Genomic DNA, 23,939 nt, shown 5'->3' with positions numbered 1-23,939 from the left:
TTGTCATGGACTCCAGCCTATGTAGATATTCCCCAGTCATAGACTGTTCTCTCTGCTACCCCACGACAAGCGGATACTGGAGAGCCAAGTCTAGGTCCAAGAGGCTAGATATTCCATTGGAACACAGGAGTGATGGTTGGTTCTAAACAGAGTCTACCCCAAGCCATAAGACTCCTGAATATCTAATCAAATGGCCACCCAGACTATTTACATTGCCCCACCCCCCTCTTTAACACTGCTGCTACTCTCTGTTTGTTATCTATGCAGAGTCACTTTAATAACTCTACCTACTTGTACATATTACCTCAACTAACCGGTGCCTCGACACATTGACTCTGTACCGGTACTGCCTGTATATAGCCTCGCTATTGTAATTTTACTGCTGCTCTTTAATTATTTGTTACTTTTATTTATTATTCTTATTATTTGGGGGTATTGTTGGTTCAGCGCTTGTAAATAACATTTCACTGTATTCGGTGCATGTGACTAATAACATTTGATTTGATCTATGGACCAAGTTCTCCCAATGCAATATTTTTCAGAATCTAATTCAACATATTCACCAATAAGGATTCACCTGGGCGTGGTCTGGCATATACAGTAAATGCATATAAATCAGTCATGGATATTTGTATTGTTAACAAAACTTGGTTCCAAACACTGTCAAAAGTCAACATTTGCACATTCAGATCGATTCCATTGGAACACGCTGTGGCACTATAACGGGCTGTGTTTACATCTCTTGTTCTGTTTGACTCAGTGATGAGATTTAGCACATATGCTCAGGGATGATGGTTGCTGAGTCTGGCTAATTCTGTAAAGTATGGTTCCTGTACTCCTTTGATATTCCATTGGCAGGGTGGTGCTGTTGTAGAAAGGAAAAATAAGATATTTCAGGAGTGATGGTTGATAATGCCGCTTATTAGATATTCCATTGGCCTGATAATGTTGTTTGAGCAAAATTGCTGATAATGGGTTCTGAAAATATACATCATAGATGCTATGATATTCCATTGGAAATTTGGTGCCGGTGGAACACAGGAGTGATGGTTCTGATAAGCTATGTAGTTCTGGAGAAGAAGTGGTTTAAATAGTCAACATCGTTAAAAATAGTTCACAATCCATGCATATTGCATGATCTGTTTAATTTTGAGTTCTGATATTTGGCAAGCAGGAGTGATGGTTGCTGTAAGGGGTATTCCATAAGTAGCTCATTCTAGATATTCCATTGGCAGGATGTGTCCAATTTGTCCTGATGGTGGCAAAGTGGCCCTATGTAGATATTCCAGCTTGAACCCCGATATTCCATTGGAACACAGGAGTGATATTCTCATTGCTGCTTGCTGATAGCATTGTAGCTGATATTTATTTAATTACATTTGCTGATAATGGGCCTCAATAGCATTGAGTGAGTTTAACTCATTCCATTGGAACACAGAGTTCCTCTGTCCAGTGTCTGTGTTCTTTTGCCCATCTGAATCTATGTAGATATTTTGGAACCTTTTATTGGCCAGTCTGAGATATGGCTTTTCTATGTAGATATTTTGCAACTTTGCCTAGAAGGCCAGCCTCCCGGAGTGCTGATAATGGGCCTCTGTACTCCACAGATATTCCATTGACGTTGCTGAGACTGGTGTTTTGCAGGGACTATTTAATGAAGCTGCCAGCCAGTTGAGGACTTGTGATTGGCGTTCTGTTTCTATGTAGATATTCAAACTGAGATGGGCCTCACTCCTATGTAGATATTCATTAATGTTACTGATTGTCCTCTTGATATTCCTCAGTGATGGTGCACCGGGGCCTCCCACTTCTATGTAGATATTTTCAATTCTGGTTAGGGCCAGTTTGCACTGTTCTGTGAAGGAGTAGATATTCCATTGGAACACAGCGTCTGTATCAGATCTTCAGTTTCTTGGTAATTTCTCACATGGAATCCAGAACCTTCATTTCCTATGTAGATATTCCAGAACAAGAATAGACTGACGTAGATATTTTGGAACACAGAAGAAAGTACTCCTTTGTTTCTGCACAGGAGTGATGGTTGCTGATAATCAAACCCTATGTAGATATTCCATTGGAACACAATGATGGCTGATGCAGGAGTGATGGTTGCTCTATGTAGATATTCCATTGGAACACAGGAGTGATGGTTGCTGATGGGCCTCTACTCTATGTAGATAACTAAGTCTATGTAGAAATTGGCCAGCCTCTTTTATTGATATTCCTTGGAACACAGGAGTGATGGTTTTAAATCAGTAGATACATTGGAACACAGGAGTGATGGTTGCTGATAATGGGCCTCTGTACTCCTGTAGATTGGAACACCATTTTACTATGTAGATATTATGTTTTCTAATGATGGAACACAATTAGCCTATGTAGATATTTTAAAATGATAAACTTGGATTAGCTAACACAACGTAGATATTCCATTGGAACACAGGAGTGATGGTTGCTGATAATGGGCCTCTGTACTCCTATGTAGATATTCCATTGGAACACAGGAGTGATGGTTGCTGATAATGGGCCTCTGTACATTGGAACCTGATGGTTGCTGTAGATATGCCATTGGAACACAGGAGTGATGGTTGCTGATAATGGGCCTCTGTATTCCATTGGAACACAGGAGTGATGGTTGCTGATAATGGGCCTCTGTATGATATTCCATTGGAACACAGGAGTGATGGTTGCTGATAATGGGTCTCTGTACTCCTATGTAGATATTCCATTGGAACACAGGAGTGATGGTTGCTGATAATGGGTCTCTGTACTCCTATGTAGATATTCCATTGGAACACAGGAGTGATGGAGTGATGGTTGCTGATAATGGGGCCCTAGATATTCCATTGGAACCAGGAGTGATGGTTGCTGTAAGATATGTAGATATTCCATTGGAACACAGGAGTGATGGTTGCTGATAATGGGCCTCTGTACACCTATGTAGATATTCCATTGGAACACAGGAGTGATGGTTGCTGATAATGGGTCTCTGTACGCCTATGTAGATATTCCATAAAAAATCTGCTGTGTCCAGCTACAATAGTCATTTACAACATTAACAATGTCTACACTGTATTTCTGATAAATTTGATGTTATTTTAATGGACATTTTTTTTTTTGCTTTTCTATAAAAAACAAGGACATTTCTAAGTGACCCCAAACTTTTGAACGGTAGTGTATGTGTTCGAGTCTCACCTTTCCACAGAGGCGTCATGTTAGTGTGTAGCCCAAATGGTTCGGGTGCTACAGACAGAAGTTAGCAGATCGGCTGCACCGACTTCAGATGAGTCCCAGAGGGTCGTAGAGCAAAATTAAGAAAACCATCGTGTGACTTTCATTATATATATATTTTTTTGGCGCTACAGAAGATTTTGTGAGAAGACTTATTTTCGGGATGTCTCATGGCCAGACAAACAGTGCTCTAGCCTTGTTACCATTCACCGCAGATGGGGCAGTGTGGCATGGACGGATGTGTTGGATTGAGACGCAGCCAACGCAAACACACAGATATCTCTAATGTTGGATTGAGACGCAGCCAACGCAAACACACAGATATCTCTAATGTTGGATTGAGACGCAGCCAACGCAAACACACAGATATCTCTAATGTTGGATTGAGACGCAGCCAACGCAAACACACAGATGGTATCAAACACATCAAGCACGTGGTTTCTATTCCATTGACTCCATTCCAGACATTATTATGAGTCATCCTCCCCTCAGATGCCTCCTCTGGGGCTAACGTATGCCAGGTTATCTGATGGGACCAGCTGCAATATAGTATTCTATGACGTGCAAGTTTGGGATGGGTTGAGAGATACTTTATTCACCCTTCACCAGCCTCTACTGGGATGGTCTGTGACATGCACATTTTGAGAAACTGGCCCACACACACAGAATGGAGGAAGAGGAGAGTCGTTTGGGTTTGTGGATAATGAGTTGACCTGGTCAGAGGCGTTGGACGAGGTGATATGATAAGAGGGTGTGTTTGTACCTGGGTTGGGTGAGGGGGCGCCCTCCTGCCCCTGGCGTGTGGCCACAGGGTCATACTCCTTCCCGTCGTAGTTGGCATCAAAAAACTTCTTAAACCATTGGATGAACTCAAAGTTATCCTGAAACCTCCCCTTCACCAGCCTCTCTACTGGGATGATCTGAGACAGAGAGACAGAGAGATACTTTATTCACCCTTCACCAGCCTCTACTGGGATGGTCTGAGACAGAGATACTTTATTCACCATAGGGGGGACGACACAGAGACACAGAGAGACAGAGGGGGGACGACAGAGACAGAGGGGGGACGACACAGAGACAGAGGAGGGGGACACAGAGAGACAGATGGGGACACAGAGACACACTACCCACAAAATGAGGTGGAAACTGAGCTGCACCTCCTAACATCCTGCCAAATGTATGACCATATTAGAGACACATATTTCCCTCAGATTACACAGATCCACAAAGAATTAGAAAACAAACCCAATTTTGATAAAGTCCCATATCTACTGGGTGAAATACCACAGTGTGGCATCACAGTAGCAAGATTTGTGACCTGTTGCCATAAGAAAAGGGCAACCAGTGAAGAACAAACACCATTGTAAATACAACCCATATTTATGCTTATTTATTTTCCTGTTTGTACTTTAAAATGTCTTTATTCTTTTTGGAATGTTTGCTGTTCATTTGTATTATTTATTTCACATTAATTTCTTTTAACTAGGTAAAATTGTGTCACTTCTCTTGCAACAGAGTCAGGGTATATGCAGCAGTTTGGGCCGCCTGGCTCGTCGCGAACTGTGTGTAGACTATTTCTTCCTAACAAAGACAGCCAACTTCGCCAAACGGGGGATGTTTTAACAATCGTTGGACGACTGTACCGAACCATAAACATCAATGCCTTTCTTAAAATCAATACACAGAAGTATATATTTTTAAACCTGCATATTTAGCTAAAAGAAATCCAGGTTAGCAGGCAATATTAACCAGGTGAAATTGTGTCATTTCTCTAGTGTTCATTGCACACATAGTCAGGGTGTATGCAACAGTTTGGGCCGTCTGGCTCGTTGCGAACTAATTTTCCAGATTTGTACGTAATTATGACATAACATTGAAGGTTGTGCAATGTAACAGCAATATTTAGACTTAGGGATGCCACCCATTAGATAAAATACGGAACAGTTCCGTATTTCACTGAAAGAATAAACGATTTTTCCCCCGAAATGATAGTTTCCGTTTTCGACCATATTAATGACCTAAGGCTCGTATTTCTATGTGTTATTATGTTATAACTAAGTCTATGATTTGATAGAGCAGTGTGACTGAGCGATGGTAGGCAGCAGCAGGCTCATAAGCATTCATTCAAACACCACTTTTGTGCGTTTTGCCAGCAGCTCTTCGCAATGCTTCAAGCATTGCGCTGTTTATGACTTCAAACCGATCAACTCCCGAGATTAGGCTGGTGTAACCGATGTGAAATGGCTAGCTAGTTAGCGGGGTGCACGCTAATAGCGTTTCAATCGGTGACGTCACTCGCTCTGAGACATGGAGTAGTTGTTCCCCTTGCCCTGCAAGGGCCGCGGCTTTTGTGGAGCGATGGGTAACGATGCTTCAAGGGTGGCTGTTGTCGTTGTGTTCCTGGTTCGAGCCCAGATAGGGGCGAGGAGAGGGACGGAAGCTATACTGTTACACTGGCAATACTAATGTGCCTATAAGAACATCCAATAGACAAAGGAATATGACATACAAATGGTGTGGAGAGAAATAGTCCTATAATTCCTATAATAACTACAACCTAAAACTTCTTACCTGGGAATATTGAAGACTCATGTTAAAAGGAACCACCAACTTTCATATTTTCTCATGTTCTGAGCAAGGAACTTAAACGTTAGCTTTCTTACATGGCACATATTGCACTTTTACTTCTCCAACACTTTGTTGTTGCATTATTTAAACGAAATTGAACATGTTCCATTATTTATTTGAGGCTAAATTGATTTTATTGATGTATTATATTAAGTTAAAATAAGTGTTCATTCAGTATTGTTGTAATTGTCATTATTACAAATAAACAAATAAAAATTGGCCGATTAATTGATATCGGCTTTTTTTGGTCCTCCAATAATCGGTATCGGTATCGGCGTTGAAAAATCATAATCGGTCGACCTCTAGTTAGGAGCTAGGGTTAGGTGTGTGAACAGAGCAGAGTGTTTTAGGTGTGTGTAGGTGTGTGTGTGTTGTAATTGTCATTATTACAAATAAATCAAATACAAATAAAAATTGGACGTTTAATTGGTTTTGGTTTTGGTCCTCCAATAATCGGTATTGGTATTGGTTTTGGTCCTCCAATAATCGGTATTGGTTTTGGTCCTCCAATAATCGGTATTGGTTTTGGTTTTGGTCCTCCAATAATCGGTATTGGTTTTGGTCCTCCAATAATCGGTATTGGTTTTGGTTTTGGTCCTCCAATAATCGGTATTGGTTTTGGTTTTGGTCCTCCAATAATCGGTATTGGTTTTGGTCCTCCAATAATCGGTATTGGTTTTGGTCCTCCAATAATCAGAGTGTTTTAGGTGTGTGTATTGGTTTTGGTATTGGTTTTGGTTTTGGTCCTCCAATAATCGGTATTGGTTTTGGTCCTCCAATAATCGGTATTGGTTTTGGTTTTGGTCCTCCAATAATCGGTATCGGTTTTGGTCCTCCAATAATTGGTTTTGGTTTTGGTATTGGTTTTGGTTTTGGTCCTCCAATAATCGGTATTGGTTTTGGTTTTGGTCCTCCAATAATCGGTATTGGTTTTGGTCCTCCAATAATCGGTATTGGTTTTGGTTTTGGTCCTCCAATAATCGGTATTGGTTTTGGTTTTGGTCCTCCAATAATCGGTATTGGTTTTGGTTTTGGTCCTCCAATAATCGGTATTGGTTTTGGTTTTGGTCCTCCAATAATCGGTATTGGTTTTGGTTTTGGTCCTCCAATAATCGGTATTGGTTTTGGTCCTCCAATAATCGGTATTGGTTTTGGTCCTCCAATAATCGGTATTGGTTTTGGTCCTCCAATAATCGGTATTGGTTTTGGTTTTGGTCCTCCAATAATCGGTATTGGTTTTGGTTTTGGTCCTCCAATAATCGGTATCGGTTTTGGTTTTGGTCCTCCAATAATCGGTATCGGTTTTGGTTTTGGTCCTCCAATAATCGGTTTTGGTTTTGGTCCTCCAATAATCGGTATTGGTTTTGGTTTTGGTCCTCCAATAATCGGTATTGGTTTTGGTTTTGGTCCTCCAATAATCGGTATTGGTTTTGGTTTTGGTCCTCCAATAATCGGTATTGGTTTTGGTCCTCCAATAATCGGTATTGGTTTTGGTCCTCCAATAATCGGTATTGGTTTTGGTTTTGGTCCTCCAATAATCGGTATTGGTTTTGGTCCTCCAATAATCGGTATTGGTTTTGGTTTTGGTCCTCCAATAATCGGTATCGGCTTTTTTTGGTCCTCCAATAATCGGTATCGGCATTGAAAAATCATAACCGGCCGACCTTTAGTTTGTACAGTCGTGGCCAAAAGGTTTGAGAATGACACAAATATTAATTTTCACAAAGTCTGCTGCCTCAATTTGTATGATGGCAATTTACATATACTCCAGAATGTTATGAAGAGTGATCAGATGAATTAATTGCAATTAATTGCAAAGTTCGGCTGGTGGAGGTCCTGACGACCCACGGCCAGATAAAGCATCATATTAATGTTACTCCTTAGCTTTGGCTGGTGGAGGTCCTGACGACCCACGGCCAGATAAAGCATCATATTAATGTTACTCCTTAGCTTCGGCTGGTGGAGGTGCTGACGACCCACGGCCAGATAAAGCATTGGGGAGGTGCTGACGACCCACGGCCAGATAAAGCATTGTGGAGGTGCTGACGACCCACGGCCAGATAAAGCATCGTGGAGGTGCTGACGACCCACGGCCAGATAAAGCATCGTGGAGGTGCTGACGACCCACGGCCAGATAAAGCATCGTGGAGGTGCTGACGACCCACGGCCAGATAAAGCATCGTGGAGGTGCTGACGACCCACGGCCAGATAAAGCATCGTGGAGGTGCTGACGACCCACGGCCAGATAAAGCATCGTGGAGGTGCTGACGACCCACGGCCAGATAAAGCATCGTGGAGGTGCTGACGACCCACGGCCAGATAAAGCATCCGGAGTGAAAAAGTCGAATGAAAAAAAAGTAGAGTTAAAACTAAAAATATCATCGCTAATTAAAAAGTAAAAACCGTAAAGTTGTCAGGTAGCAAAGAAACGTTAGCAACAAATCGCACAGCAGCACGTAAACTAGTCTACAGTCGAGGCCAAAAGTTTTGAGAATGACACAAATATTAATTTTCACAAAGTCTGCTGCCTCAGTTTGTATGATGGCAATTTGCATATACTCCAGAATGTTATGAAGAGTGATCAGATGAATTGCAATTAATTGCAAAGTCCCTCTTTGCCATGCAAATTAACTGAATCCCCAAAAAACATTCCCACTGCATTTCAGCCCTGCTACAAAAGGACCAGCTGACATGGTGTCAGTGATTCTCTTGTTAACACAGGTGTGAGTGTTGATAAGGACAAGGCTGGAGATCACTCTGTCATGCTGATTGAGTTCCAATAACAGACTGGAAGCTTCAAAAGGAGGGTGGTGCTTGGAATCATTGTTCTTCCCCTGTCAACCATGGTTACCTGCAAGGAAACATGTGCCGTCATCATTGCTTTGCACAAAAAGGGCTTCACAGGCAAGGTTATTGCTGCCAGTAAGATTGCACCTAAATCAACCATTTATCGGATCATCAAGAACTTCAAGGAGAGCGGTTCAATTGTTCTGAAGAAGGCTTCAGGGCGCCCAAGAAAGTCCAGCAAACGCCAGGACCGTCTCCTAAAGTTGATTCAGCTGCGGGTTCGGGGCACCACCAGTACAGAGCTTGCTCAGGAATGGCAGCAGGCAGGTGTGAGTGCATCTGCACGCACAATGAGGCAAAGACTTTTGGAGGAGGGCCTGGTGTCAAGAAGGGCAGCAAAGAAGCCACTTCTCTCCAGGAAAAACATCAGGGACAGACTGATATTCTGCAGAAGGTACAGGGATTGGACTGCTGAGGACTGGGGTAAAGTCATTTTCTCTGATAAATCCCCTTTCAGATTGTTTGGGGCATCCGGAAAAAAGCTTGTCCGGAGAAGACAAGGTGAGCGCTACCATCAGTCCTGTGTCATGCCAACAGTAAAGCACCCTGAGACCATTCATGTGTGGGGTTGCTTCTCAGCCAAGGGAGTGGGCTCACTCACAACGTTGCCTAAGAACACAACCATGAATAAAGTATGGTACCAACACATCCTCCGAGAGCAACTTCTCCCAACCATCCAGGAACAGTTTGGTGACGAACAATGCCTTTTCCAACATGATGGAGCACCTTGCCATAAGGCAAAAGTGATAACTAAGTGGCTCGGGGAACAAAACATCGATATTTTGGGTCCATAGCCAGGAAACTCCCCAGACCTTAATCCCATTAAGAACTTGTGGTCAATCCTCAACACACACATCCTGACAAACTCCAAGCATTGATTGTGCAAGAATGGGCTGCCATCAGTCAGGATATGGCCCAGAAGTTGATTGACAGCATGCCAGGGCGGATTGCAGAGGTCTTAAAGGGTCAACACTGTAAATATTGACTCTTTGCATCAACTTCATGTAATTGTCAATAAAAGCCTTTGACACTTATGAATTGCTTGTAATTATACTTCAGTATTCCATAGTAACATCTGACAGAAATATCTAAACACACTGAAGCAGCAAACTTTGTGGAAATGAATGTGTGTCATTCTCAAAACTTTTGGCCACAACTGTAGTTCCCTTTTCTATATATTTATGTTGGTCACCATTTTGAACAATCCATAATCCGCTTTGACCGAGAGGTCAAGAGGTCAAGAGAGACAGAGCTGGCCTCCAGGGTGGCGCAGTGGTTAAGGGCGCTGTACTGCAGCGCCAGCTGTGCCATCAGAGTCCCTGGGTTCGCATCCAGGCTCTGTCGTAACCGGCTGCGACCGAGAGGTCAAGAGGTCAAGAGAGACAGAGCTGGCCTCCCGGGTGGCGCAGTGGTTAAGGGCGCTGTACTGCAGCGCCAGCTGTGCCATCAGAGTCCCTGGGTTCGCATCCAGGCTCTGTCGTAACCGGCTGCAACCGGGAGGTCCGTGGGGCGACGCACAATTGGCCTAGCGTCGCCCGGGTTAGGGAGGGCTTGGTCGGTAGGGATGTCCTTGTCTCATCGCGCACCAGCGACTCCTGTGGCGGGCCGGGCGCAGTGAGCGCTAACCAAGGTGTACCCTCCGACACATTGGTGCGGCTGGCTTCCGGGTTGGATGCGCGCTGTGTTAAGAAGCAGTACGGCTGGTTGGGTTGTGTATCGGAGGACACATGACTTTCAACCTTCGTCTCTCCCGAGCCCGTACGGGAGTTGTAGCGATGAGACAAGATAGTAGCTACTACAACAATTGGAAAGAGAAAAATTACAAAATTGGGGAGAAAAAAGTTTTTTTTTTTTTTTTTTAAAGACAAAAGAGAGAGACAGAGCTGGCCCTGGACCAAGGTAAGGTGTCTCCTGGGTACATGCAGTCAACACCTGGACATATAGGCTTGCTTCTCCTGTCTACACACATGGAGTCCGGTTACAGAACACTTAGACAAGCCTAGAACCTCTAGACTGAGCGAGTACAGTGTTAACAGTAGGACTAATAGTTTTCCATTTAATATTGTCAAAAAGCTACAAAAAAAATTTAGAATTTGAGTCATGAATTTAGCGAGGACTGTGTGGGAGTGGTCTGAGTGAGAGGTGGTCTGTGTGGGAGTGGTCTGTGTGGGAGTGGTCTGAGTGAGAGGTGTAATTGGAGGGATATGTAACCTGAAAACAAGCTGTTATTGGTCCATTTGCATGGCCCGGTGTACCAGGTGGGTTTCACTTCCGTATCAATGGAATGGTCTAAAATGTGTGGAATTATTTGTTATTGACTTATACCGCCTGATGATGTCACCAGGCGAGCCAAAACTCCACCCATGTAAAACCTGCTGATCAGAAGGTCCTGTGTAGATGGTATTTTCATCCAAAAACTATCAGGAAATAACACTGATCACATTTATTTGTTTCAAACTTTCTACAGTGTTAGTTTCAACAGCTGTTGTACAAGATGCCACAAAAAAAAGACAAAGGAAAACAGAATTATTTGGACCTTTCATTGATGATGATGATACCTTGTCTACGCTCGTCCTCTTGAAGGAGGACTTGTAGGTAAGGGTGTGTGTGTGTGTGTGTGTGTGTGTGTGTACCTTGTCTACGCCCATTCTCTTGAAGGAGGCCTGTAGGACCTTGAAGTTGTTGATGAACTCATGTTCCAGCCGGGCTGCGAACTTCACCTTCTTCAGCAGGACACAGCCAGGGAACAACATGTCCATGAACTGACAATACACTGCACCTACACACACAGCATTTACAAGTTAGCATATCATATCATTACGACATTAATCTAAATGATTGAAATGTGTGTGCGTGTTACCTGAACACAGTTGTTCTATCTTGGTGTAGGTGAGCCGTAGAGAGTCGTTGACCCAGGACAGCATCTCATGACGACTCAGGTTCTCCAGAGCCGAAGAGATGGAGAATACATTCACCGCCATCAACCTGCAACACACAGGTGTTTACTGTGTCGTCACCGTGCTCAATGCTAGGTACAAGGACCGCTACTCCTTTAACAGGCATTCTCTCTTTACTGTGTCGCCACCATGCTCAATGCTAGGTACAAGGACCGCTACTTCTTTAACAGGCATTCTCTCTTTACTGTGTCGTCACCGTGCTCGATGCTAGGTACAAGGACCGCTACTTCTTTAACAGGCATTCTCTCTTTACTGTGTCGTCACCGTGCTCGATGCTAGGTACAAGGACCGCTACTTCTTTAATAGGCATTCTCTCTGAGCCTCTTTACTGTGTCGTCACCATGCTCAATGCTAGGTACAAGGACCGCTACTTCTTTAATAGGCATTCTCTCTGAGCCTCTTTACTGTGTCGTCACCATGCTCAATGCTAGGTACAAGGACCACTACTTCTTCAACAGGCATTCTCTCTGAGCCTCTTTACTGTGTCGTCACCATGCTCAATGCTAGGTACAAGGACCGCTACTTCTTTAACAGGCATTCTCTCTTTACTGTGTCGTCACCATGCTCAATGCTAGGTACAAGGACCGCTACTTCTTCAACAGGCATTCTCTCTTTACTGTGTCGTCACCATGTTCAATGCTAGGTACAAGGACCGCTACTTCTTCAACAGGCATTCTCTCTTTACTGTGTCGTCACCATGCTCGATGCTAGGTACAAGGACCACTACTTCTTCAACAGGCATTCTCTCTGAGCCTCTTTACTGTGTCGTCACCGTGCTCGATGCTATGTACAAGGACCACTACTTCTTCAACAGGCATTCTCTCTGAGCCTCTTTACTGTGTCGTCACCGTGCTCGATGCTAGGTACAAGGACCGCTACTTCTTTAATAGGCATTCTCTCTGAGCCTCTTTACTGTGTCACCACCATGCTCGATGCTAGGTACAAGGACCGCTACTTCTTTAACAGGCATTCTCTCTTTACTGTGTCGTCACCATGCTCGATGCTAGGTACAAGGACCGCTACTTCTTTAACAGGCATTCTCTCTTTACTGTGTCGTCACCGTGCTCAATGCTAGGTACAAGGACCGCTACTTCTTCAACAGGCATTCTCTCTGAGCCTCTTTACTGTGTCGTCACCGTGCTCGATGCTAGGTACAAGGACCGCTACTTCAATGCAGACAAGAAACAGAGTTTACCTGAAATGTTACAGACACAGCTGAAATAGTGAAAGAAGTAGGTTTTGATTATGTTTTACTGGGACATACGTAAATGCCAACAAAATAACTTTTTGGTCAGTGTGTGTTTGTGTTTCAGCTATTTAACTATACTAGAATACTTAAAAAGACAGTAAAAAAATGTTATATCGGGTTTTTTGACAAGGAAAATATCATATATCGGTATCGACCAAAGATGTAATATGGGTGCCAAAGGAACTGAATAATATTAAGTAATGCTATAAATGGAAAGAAAATAGTGTGGAAATCTAACAAAAATCAATTAGGCAACAACAAATGCAATGCCTTCTAGACAATTTCCTGGACCAAAGATTTCACTGTAATAGTGAAGGTGTAAACTTGGCAGTAGAAAACCCAAACAGTTTATTTGACCTCTCAGCTTCCCTATTAAATTTAACAATTAGATTAACAACAATGACAAATGGTTTGATGAAGAATGAAAAAACCTAAGAAAGAAATCGAGAAACCTATCCAACCAAAAACATAGAGACCCAGAAAACCTGAGACTATGCCTGCATTATGCTGAATCACTAAAACAATACAGAAATACACTACGGAAAAAGAAGGAACAGCACGTCAGAAATCAGCTCAATGTAATTGAAGAATCCATAGACTCTAACCTTTTACAGCTGCACCAGCGAGAGCATCCTGACTTGCTGTATTACCGTCTGGTATGGCAACTGTACTGCCCTCGACCGGAAAGCCCTACAGAGGGTGGTGCGGACGGCCCAGCGCATCACTGGGGGTGAGCTTCCAGCTATCCAGGACGTACATGCCAGGTGTCTGAGAAAGGCCCGAAGAATTGCCAAAGACTCCAGCTACCCGAGACATGGACTGTTCTCCATGCTTCCGTCTGGCAGGCGATACTGGTGCATCAAGACTCAGATCAACAGGCTCCAAAACAGCTTCTATCCCCTGGCCATAATACTGTAACATGAGTTACCAAAAAAGCATAACGTGAAAATGAAATGAAACGTTGCCCCTAAAAGAAATGAAATAATGAATATATGAAAATAATGTGTTGGTATATACTGGGCCAAGACTACACTAACACACTGTTTGTGAAGATAGTTACCCATTATGAAGTAAGTCTTTAAGGTTGCAGGTATGGGGGCGGTGTGGGGCGTGTCCAAGCCACAGGGGCCATTTTGAATCGACTGCAAGTCCATGGTGGGGGAAGGCTAGCATGTTTTTGTTGTGTGCTACGAGGGATTTTAGGCCTCTTTCGTTGCCCAAACCAATGTTGTGGTGGTAAAATAGCCATTCAAGGACTTAAAGGCTCAACAACAGGTTCTAATAGGACTACGGTTTCCTAATTGACATGCTAACTCTGACAGGACTATTCATTTGTTGTTGATTTTATTGAAATATTATTTTTGTTGTTTATGCTAAACCCCATATGATACTTCCTATCAATACATCATTGCACTAAACAAGTTTCCCAATTCTTATTACTGACAAGGTTGTGTGGTATATGCAGGTTTGATAAATGGCTAACATTCCCACAGACTATCCACACTGACTTACGATGGCACTGACATACATGGCCACCCTGTTTCTAGCTCCTAGACAACTTTTTCTATATTGTTTTATTTCTTACATTATTTGCAGATAGCATTTATTGTATTATTACCTACAGCCGAAATATTAGATCTGCGGTCACTCGCCAGAAATGAATCTTCGCTGACCTGGATCCATTGTTTGAACTTCCCAAGGCAGCTCTATTCATCCCGGGGTCTACACCAAAACACCAATGCAGGAGAAGAGGAAGAAGTGGGGCCCTAGTCAGACTCAGGAGGCATGCATCCCATCTACCACTTCTGAGTATACAGAGCATTCGGAAAGTATTCAGACCCCTTGACTTTTTCCACATTTTGCTATGTTACAGCCTTATTTGAAGAAAAAAAAAACTGGTTTTTAGAAATGTTTGCACATTTATAAAGATAAATTTTTTTTTTTAAACAGAAATAACTTACTTACATAAGTATTCAGACCCTTTGTTATGAGACCCGAAATTGAGCTCAGTTGCATCAGTTGTTTCCATTGATCATCCTTGAGATGTTTCTAACTATAGGCAATGGGGCGGCAGGGTAGCCTAGTGGTTAGAGCGTTGTTCTAGTAACCGGAAGGTTGCAAGTTCAAACCCCCGAGCTGACAAGGTACAAATCTGTCGTTCTGCCCCTGAACATGCAGTTAACCCACTGTTCCTAGGCCGTCATTGAAAATAAGAATTTGTTCTTAACTGACTTGCCTAGTTAAATAAAGGTCAAATTAAAAAATAAAATGTTTTTCATTGACCATTTAGGCCAAATTGAACTGATGCATTGGCGATGTTCAACGTCAATTCACTGCAGGGCCGGCGTTATGGCCTGGCACGCCATACCGTACCTCCCTGCCCGTCCAAATAAAACGCCCTACCGTACCTCCTGCCCGTCCAAATAAAACGCCCTACCGTACCTCCTGCCCGTCCAAATAAAACGCCCTACCGTACCTCCTGCCCGTCCAAATAAAACGCCCTACCGTACCTCCCTGCCCTACCGTACCTCCTGCCCGTCCAAATAAAACGCCCTACCGTACCTCCTGCCCGTCCAAATAAAACGCCCTACCGTACCTCCTGCCCGTCCAAATAAAATGCCCTACCGTACCTCCCTGCCCTACCGTACCTCCTGCCCGTCCAAATAAAACGCCCTAACGTACCTCCTGCCCGTCCAAATAAAACGCCCTGCCCTACCGTACCTCCTGCCCGTCCAAATAAAACGCCCTACCGTACCTCCTGCCCGTCCAAATAAAACGCCCTACCGTACCTCCCTGCCCTACCGTACCTCCTGCCCGTCCAAATAAAACGCCCTACCGTACCTCCCTGCCCTACCGTACCTCCTGCCTGTCCAAATAAAACGCCCTACCGTACCTCCCTGCCCTACCGTACCTCCCTGCCCTACCGTACCTCCTGCCCGTCCAAATAAAACGCCCTACCGTACCTCCCTGCCCTACCGTACCTCGTTGCCCGTCCAAATAAAATATAGAAATATTGATCATTTATTTGATAGAGTGTTGCTTGCGCCAACTGAAAGAAGCATTAGTCTCAGTTAAAGCATACAAGTGAGCAAAACAGCACCTCTCTGTCTCAGTATGTATAGACCATGTATCTGATGCTGTCTGGACAGTGAAACAGCACCTCTCTGTCTCAGTATGTGGAGACCATGTATCTGATGCTGTCTGGACAGTGAAACAGCACCTCTCTGTCTCAGTATGTGGAGACCATGTATCTGATGCTGTCTGGACAGCACCTCTCTGTCTCAGTATGTGGAGACCATGTATCTGATGCTGTCTGGACAGTGAAACAGCACCTCTCTGTCTCAGTATGTGGAGACCATGTATCTGATGCTGTCTGGACAGCACCTCTCTGTCTCAGTGTGTGGAGACCATGTATCTGTCTAAATCACTTCTATGCTCACTTCAAGGCAAGCAACACTGAGGCATGCATGAGAGCATCAGCTGTTCCGTACGACTGTGTGATCACGCTCTCTGTAACCAACGTGAGTAAGACCTTTAAACAGGTCAACATTCACAAGGCTGCGGGGCTAGACTGATTACCAGGACGTGTGCTCCGGGCATGTGCTGACCAACTGGCAGGTGTCTTCACTGACATTTTCAACATGTCCCTGATTGAGTCTGTAATACCAACATGTTTCAAGCAGACCACCATAGTCCCTGTGCACAAGAACACCAAGGCAACCTGCCTAAATGACTACCGACCTGTAGCACTCACATCCGTAGCCATGAAGTGCTTTGAAAGGCTGGTCATGGCTCACATCAACACCATTTTCCCAGAAACCCTAGACCAGCTCCAATTTTAATACCGACCAAACAGATCCACAGATGATGCGTTCTCTATTGCATTCCACACTGCCCTTTCCCACCTGGACAAAAGGAACACCAATGTGAGAATGCTATTCATTGACTACAGCTCAGCGTTCAACACCATAATACCCTCAAAGCTCATCACTAAGCTAAGGACCCTGGGACTAAACACCTCCCTCTGCAACTGGATCCTGGACTTCCTGCCGCCCCCAGGTGGTGAGGGTAGGTAGCAACACATCTGCCACACTGATCCTCAACACTGGAGCCCCTCAGGGGTGCGTGCTCAGTCCCCTCCTGTACTCCCTGTTCACCCACTACTGCATGGCCAGGCACGACTCCAACACCATCATTAAGTTTGCAGACGACACAACAGTGGTTTGATCACCAACAACGAGACAGCCTATAGGGAGGAGGTCAGAGACCTGGCCGGGTGGTGCCAGAATAACAACCTATCCCTCAACGTAACCAAGACTAAGGAGATGATTGTGGACTACAGGAAAAGGAGCACCGAGCACGCCCCCATTCTCATCGAGGGGGCTGTAGTGGAGCAGGTTGAGAGCTTCAAGTTCCTTGGTTACCACATCACCAACAAACTAGAATGGTCCAAACACACCAAGACAGTCGTGAAGAGGGCACGACAAAGCCTATCCCCCCCCCAGGAAACTAAAAAGATTTGGCATGGGTCCTCAGATCCTCAAAAGGTTCTACAGCTGCAAAATCGAGAGCATCCTGGTTGCATCACTGCCTGGTAACTGCTTGGTACGGCAACTGCTCGGCCTCCGACCGCAAGGCACTACAGAGGGTAGTGTGCACGGCCCAGTACATCACCGGGGCCAAGCTTCCTGCCATCCAGGACCTCTACACAAGGCGGTGTCAGAGGAAGGCCCTAAAAATTGTCTAAGAACCCAGCCACGCCAGTGATAGACTGTTCTCTCTAATACTGCATGGCAAGCGGTACCGGAGTGCCAAGTCTAGGACAAAAAGGCTTCTCCCCAAGCCATAAGACTCCTGAACAGGTAATCAAATGGCTACCCGGACTATTTGCATTGTGTTCCCCCCAACCCCTCTTTTACGCTGCTGCTACTCTCTGTTCATCATATATGCATAGTCACTTTAACTATACATTCATGTATAGGGGCGGCAGAGTAGCCTAGTGGTTAGAGTGGAGGGGCGGCAGGGTAGTCTAGTGGTTAGAGTGGAGGAGCGGCAGGGTAGCCTAGTGGTTAGAGTGGAGGGGCGGCAGAGTAGCCTAGTGGTTAGAGTGGAGGGGCGGCAGGGTAGCCTAGTGGTTAGAGTGAAGGGACGGCAGGTAGCCTAGTGGTTAGAGCAGACATGGGCAAACTACGGCCCGCGGGCCACATACGGCCCGTTAGGCTTTTTAATCCGGCCCGCCGAACTTGTCCAAATTATAGTAAAAACCTCCTTTTTTCCCCTTTCCCTGCAATGCCCACGTTTCCCCAATAGATGGCGCACTCAAAACACATTGACCGTTGTTGGAGTGGCGCGTATTTCTCTTTATTTCACTTTAATTTTCACTTCGTTTCACGTCACCATTAAAACCTTCTGTGAAAATGAGCGGACCAAAGAGAAGGAAAGTGGACAGCGAATGCCGAGTGTTTAATAAGGAGTGGACAACAAAATACTTCTTCACTGAAGTCCGATCAACGGCTGTATGTCTGATATGCCAAGAAGCTGTTGCGGTTTTCAAAGAGTACAATATCAGCCGTCACTTTGCCACGAAGCATGCAAACTATGCTAGCAAGCAGTCAACACAAGAACGGGCGGCTACTGCTCAGAGGTTGGCAGCTAATTTACAGAGTCAACAGAACTTTTTTCACCGACAAACTGCAATTCAAGAGTCAAGTACCAAGGCAAGTTATTTGCTGGCATTGAAATTAGCAAAGGCTAGCAAGCCTTTCTCCGAAGGCGAGTTTTTGAAAGAGTGCATGGTAGAGACAGCAGGTCTCTTGTGTCCGGAGAGCAAAGCCAAGTTTGAAAAAATCAGTTTAGCACGCAGGACAGTGACTCGCCGCGTGGAACTGATTGACGAAGATATAGTCAGCGAGTTAAACAAAAAGGCGGAGTCCTTTAAGTTATATTCACTAGCACTGGATGAAAGTAACGACATAAAAGACACTGCTCAGCTCCTAATTTTTATCCGAGGGATTAACGACAGTTTTGAGATAACGGAGGAGCTTTTGAGCATGGAATCACTGAAAGGGAAAACGCGAGGAGAGGACTTATATGAACAGGTGTCTGCTGTCATCGAGAGAATGAAGCTACCTTGGAGTAAACTTGCCAATGTCACCACGGATGGATCGCCAAATTTAACTGGAAAAAACATCGGGCTGCTGAAAAGAATCCAGGATAAAGTGAAAGAAGAAAACCCTGACCAGGATGTTATTTTACTTCACTGCATCATTCATCAGGAGTCTCTGTGTAAGTCTGTATTGCAGCTTAATCACGTCGTGGATCCAGTTGTAAAACTTGTTAACTTCATACGAGCAAGGGGACTTAATCATCGTCAGTTCATTACGTTCCTGGAAGAAACTAATGCGGATCACCAGGACCTAATTTACCACTCTCGCGTCCGCTGGTTAAGTTTGGGGAAAGTGTTTCAACGAGTCTGGGAGCTCAAAGACGAGATTCGCTCATTTTTAATTTAATGGGGAAACCAAGAATTCCCGAGCTGAGCGACACAAACTGGCTTTGTGACTTTGCGTTTGCTGTGGACATATTTTCACACATGAATGAGCTGAACGTGAAGCTACAGGGGAAAGATCAGTTTGCGCACGACATGTACACAAATGTGAGAGCCTTCAAATCCAAGCTGGTTTTATTCTCCAGGCAAATGTCAAACAAATCTTTCGCACATTTCCCCACACTAGCCGTGCAGAAAGAGGCCGCCCGAAATGCGAAGAAATACTTCAAATCACTGGACGATCTGCACAGAGAATTTTGCCGTCGGTTCTGTGATTTTGAAAAAATTGACAAGTCACTTCAACTGGTGTCCTGTCCCCTGTCACAAGACCCCGAATCAGCACCGCAGGAGCTGCAATTGGAACTGATCGATCTTCAGTCTGACTCCGTCTCAAAGGAGAAGTTCAAGTCTCTTAAACTGAATGACTTTTACGCTTCACTTAACGAGACCGCGTTTCCAAACCTCCGGAGGACGGCGCAGAAGATGCTGGTGTTGTTTGGCTCGACCTACGTGTGTGAGCAGACGTTTAGCGTCATGAAAATCAACAAAGCCCATCACAGATCCAAGTTAACTGACCAACACCTCAGATCTGTCCTGAGAATTGCCACAACAAAACTAACTCCAGACTTTGATGCACTGGCAAAAAAGGGAGACCAACAACACTGTTCCCACTGAAATGGTGAGTTTTTCTGCTGTGTTATGAAAAAATGCCTATGGAAAGTTTGGAAGTGCGTCTTTTAATTAAGAGCAATGCGCATTTACGCACAGCAGCGGTACAGTAGCTTAATTAACACGCCGCACATCGCTCTTAATTTAAATGTAAATTTTCAGCTGCAGGTAGGATATTTAATACAGCCTATGTCTGTGTGCTTGGCAACGATACACGTGTACTGTTTGCGCGTGAAGGCGAGGGCGTCCGTGGCGAGTTTGTAGAGCGCGCGGTCAGGACAATCCATCCATGATTTTGCGGAGTTTAACACAAGTAGATATTATTGAGCTTGAGTATTTCGTTGTGTAATAATATGTTTTGAATGTTGAAAGTGATTCCATTTTTCAATAAATGTTGATTTCTTTAACTTTGCACCTTCGATTGAAACTTATTAAAAACAGACGCAATCTTGATAAATCACAGTGCGTATGTTATTTTAATCTATTTACATTTCCTTCTCCCAGTATCTGCGAAATAGTATGTAAATGCCATATCTTGCATATTCCTTGAGACAAATTTATTAACTGATAAGGGCTATTTTTCACATTTGAAAGACAGTTAATAAATTGGGTTGTAGTGTTCTTACTGTGCTATGAGGTTTGCACACACTACATTTAATGCTTTAGTATATCCGGCCCAAACACTCCCTCCAAATGCTCCTGGCCCGGCCCCTCTGTCAAATTTTAGAACCCATTGTGGCCCGCGAGTCAAAAAGTTTGCCCACCCTGGGTTAGAGTGAAGGGACGGCAGGTAGCCTAGTGGTTAGAGTGGAGGGGCGGCAGGGTAGCCTAGTGGTTAGAGTGGAGGGGCGGCAGGGTAGCCTAGTGGTTAGAGTGAAGGGACGGCAGGTAGTCTAGTGATTAGAGTGGAGGGGCGGCAGGGTAGTCTAGTGGTTAGAGTGGAGGGGAGGCAGGGTAGTCTAGTGGTTAGAGTGGAGGGGAGGCAGAGTAGCCTAGTGGTTAGAGTGGAGGGACGGCAGGTAGTCTAGTGATTAGAGTGGAGGGGCGGCAGGGTAGTCTAGTGGTTAGAGTGGAGGGGAGGCAGGGTAGTCTAGTGGTTAGAGTGGAGGGGAGGCAGAGTAGCCTAGTGGTTAGAGTGGAGGGGAGGCAGAGTAGCCTTGTGGTTAGAGTGGAGGGGAGGCAGAGTAGCCTAGTGATTAGAGCGTTGAGACTAGTAACCGAAAGGCTGCAAGATCGAATCCCTGAGCTGACAAGGTTCAAATCTGTCGTTCTGCCCCTGAACAAGGCAGTTAACCCACTGTTCCCAGGCTGTCATTGAAAATAAGAATTTGTTCTTAACTGACTTGCCTGGTTAAATAGAGGTAAAAAAATACATTTAAAAAATGTACATACCACCTCAATTAGCCCGACTAACCGGTGTCTGTATGTAGCCTCTCTACTGTATATAACCTCTCTACTGTATATAACCTCTCTACTGTATGTAGCCTCTCTACTGTATATAGCCTCTCTACTGTATACAGCCTCTCTACTGTATATAGCCTCTCTACTGTATGTAGCCTCGCTACTGTATGTAGCCTCTCTACTGTATATAGCCTCTACTGTATATAGCCTCTCTACTGTATATAGCCTCTACTGTATATAGCCTCTCTACTGTATGTAGCCTCGCTACTGTATGTAGCCTCTCTACTGTATATAGCCTCTCTACTGTATGTAGCCCCGCTACTGTATGTAGCCTCTCTACTGTATATAGCCTCTCTACTGTATGTAGCCTCGCTACTGTATGTAGCCTCTCTACTGTATGTAGCCTCTCTACTGTATATAGCCTCTCTACTGTATATAGCCTCTCTACTGTATGTAGCCTCTCTACTGTATGTAGCCTCTCTACTGTATGTAGCCTCTCTACTGTATGTAGCCCCGCTACTGTATGTAGCCTCTCTACTGTATATAGCCTCTCTACTGTATGTAGCCTCGCTACTGTATGTAGCCTCTCTACTGTATGTAGCCTCTCTACTGTATATAGCCTCTCTACTGTATATAGCCTCTCTACTGTATGTAGCCTCTCTACTGTATGTAGCCTCTCTACTGTATGTAGCCTCTCTACTGTATGTAGCCTCTCTACTGTCGCTACTGTATGTAGCCTCGCTACTGTATGTAGCCTCGCTACTGTCGCTACTGTATGTAGCCTCTCTACTGTATGTAGCCTCGCTACTGTATGTAGCCTCGCTACTGTATGTAGCCTCGCTACTGTATGTAGCCTCGCTACTGTCGCTACTGTATGTAGCCTCTCTACTGTATATAGCCTCGCTACTGTATATAGCCTCTCTACTGTATATAGCCTCTCTACTGTATATAGCCTCTCTACTGTATATAGCCTCTACTGTATATAGCCTCGCTACTGTATATAGCCTCTCTACTGTATATAGCCTCTCTACTGTATATAGCCTCTCTACTCTATATAGCCTCTACTGTATATAGCCTCTCTACTGTATGTAGCCTCGCTACTGTATATAGCCTCTCTACTGTATGTAGCCCCGCTACTGTATGTAGCCCCTCTACTGTATATAGCCTCTCTACTGTATGTAGCCTCGCTACTGTATGTAGCCCCTCTACTGTATGTAGCCCCGCTACTGTATGTAGCCCCGCTACTGTATGTAGCCCCTCTACTGTATATAGCCTCTCTACTGTATATAGCCTCTCTACTGTATGTAGCCCCGCTACTGTATGTAGCCCCTCTACTGTATGTAGCCTCTCTACTGTATGTAGCCTCGCTACTGTATGTAGCCTCGCTACTGTATATAGCCTCTACTGTATATAGCCTCTCTACTGTATATAGCCTCTACTGTATATAGCCTCTCTACTGTATATAGCCTCTCTACTGTATGTAGCCTCGCTACTGTATGTAGCCTCGCTACTGTATATAGCCTCTCTACTGTATGTAGCCCCGCTACTGTATGTAGCCCCTCTACTGTATATAGCCTCTCTACTGTATATAGCCTCTCTACTGTATGTAGCCCCGCTACTGTATGTAGCCCCTCTACTGTATGTAGCCTCTCTACTGTATGTAGCCTCGCTACTGTATGTAGCCTCGCTACTGTATATAGCCTCTCTACTGTATGTAGCCTCGCTACTGTATATAGCCTCGCTACTGTATGTAGCCTCTACTGTATATAGCCTCGCTACTGTATGTAGCCTCGCTACTGTTATTTTTCACTGTCTTTCTTACTGTTGTTTTCATTTCTGTACTTACCTATTGTTCACCTAATACCTTTTTTGCACTATTGGTTAGAGCCTGTAAGTAAGCATTTCACTGTAAGGTCTACCTACACCTGTTGTATTCAGCATTTCACTGTGAGGTCTACCTACACCTGTTGTATTCAGCATTTCACTGTGAGGTCTACCTACACCTGTTGTATTCAGCATTTCACTGTGAGGTCTACCTACACCTGTTGTATTCGGCATTTCACTGTGAGGTCTACCTACACCTGTTGTATTCGGCACACGTGACAAATAAACCTTTGATTTGATGGAGGAATTTAGTAACGTACTAGAGGATAAAAAGACAAACAACACGACTGTCAAAAAGAAGGAAAACACCTGGGCCAAAACACCTGGGCCAAAACACCTGGGCCAAAACACCTGGGCCAAAACACCTGGGCCAAAACACCTGGGCCAAAACACCTGGGCCAAAACACCTGGGCCAAAACACCTGGAAAACACCTAGAGGATAAAAGACTGGAAAACACGACTGTCAAAACACCTGGGCCAAAACACCTGGGCCAAAACACCTGGGCCAAAACACCTGGGCCAAAAC

General features: G+C 44.6%; 1 protein-coding gene across 2 annotated transcripts in view; it reads right to left on the bottom strand.

The window, feature by feature from the left end:
- The window catches only part of LOC115118750 (microtubule-associated protein RP/EB family member 3-like), a 58,117-nt gene that overhangs the window by 23,441 nt on the left and 10,737 nt on the right, over window positions 1-23,939 (bottom strand). The window contains exons 1-5 of one of the 2 annotated variants that reach the window (XM_065016355.1): window positions 13,973-14,839; window positions 13,518-13,824; window positions 11,567-11,691; window positions 11,340-11,485; window positions 3,995-4,151 (exon numbers count right to left, since the gene is read on the bottom strand). In XM_065016355.1, coding sequence (XP_064872427.1) covers window positions 3,995-4,151; window positions 11,340-11,485; window positions 11,567-11,687 — 424 coding nt within the window. In that variant the 5' untranslated portion in view covers window positions 11,688-11,691; window positions 13,518-13,824; window positions 13,973-14,839. Of the gene's footprint in view, window positions 1-3,994; window positions 4,152-11,339; window positions 11,486-11,566; window positions 11,692-13,517; window positions 13,825-13,972; window positions 14,840-23,939 lie in introns of those variants that run through there. The other variant, XM_065016354.1, reaches the window with a different exon arrangement.

The sequence above is a fragment of the Oncorhynchus nerka genome, unplaced genomic scaffold (assembly GCF_034236695.1).
Source record: "Oncorhynchus nerka isolate Pitt River unplaced genomic scaffold, Oner_Uvic_2.0 unplaced_scaffold_511___fragment_3, whole genome shotgun sequence".
In the NCBI taxonomy this organism is placed as follows: domain Eukaryota; kingdom Metazoa; phylum Chordata; class Actinopteri; order Salmoniformes; family Salmonidae; genus Oncorhynchus; species Oncorhynchus nerka.
Note: the sequence above shows the minus strand (reverse complement) of the source record. Positions and strands in the feature narration are given on the sequence as shown.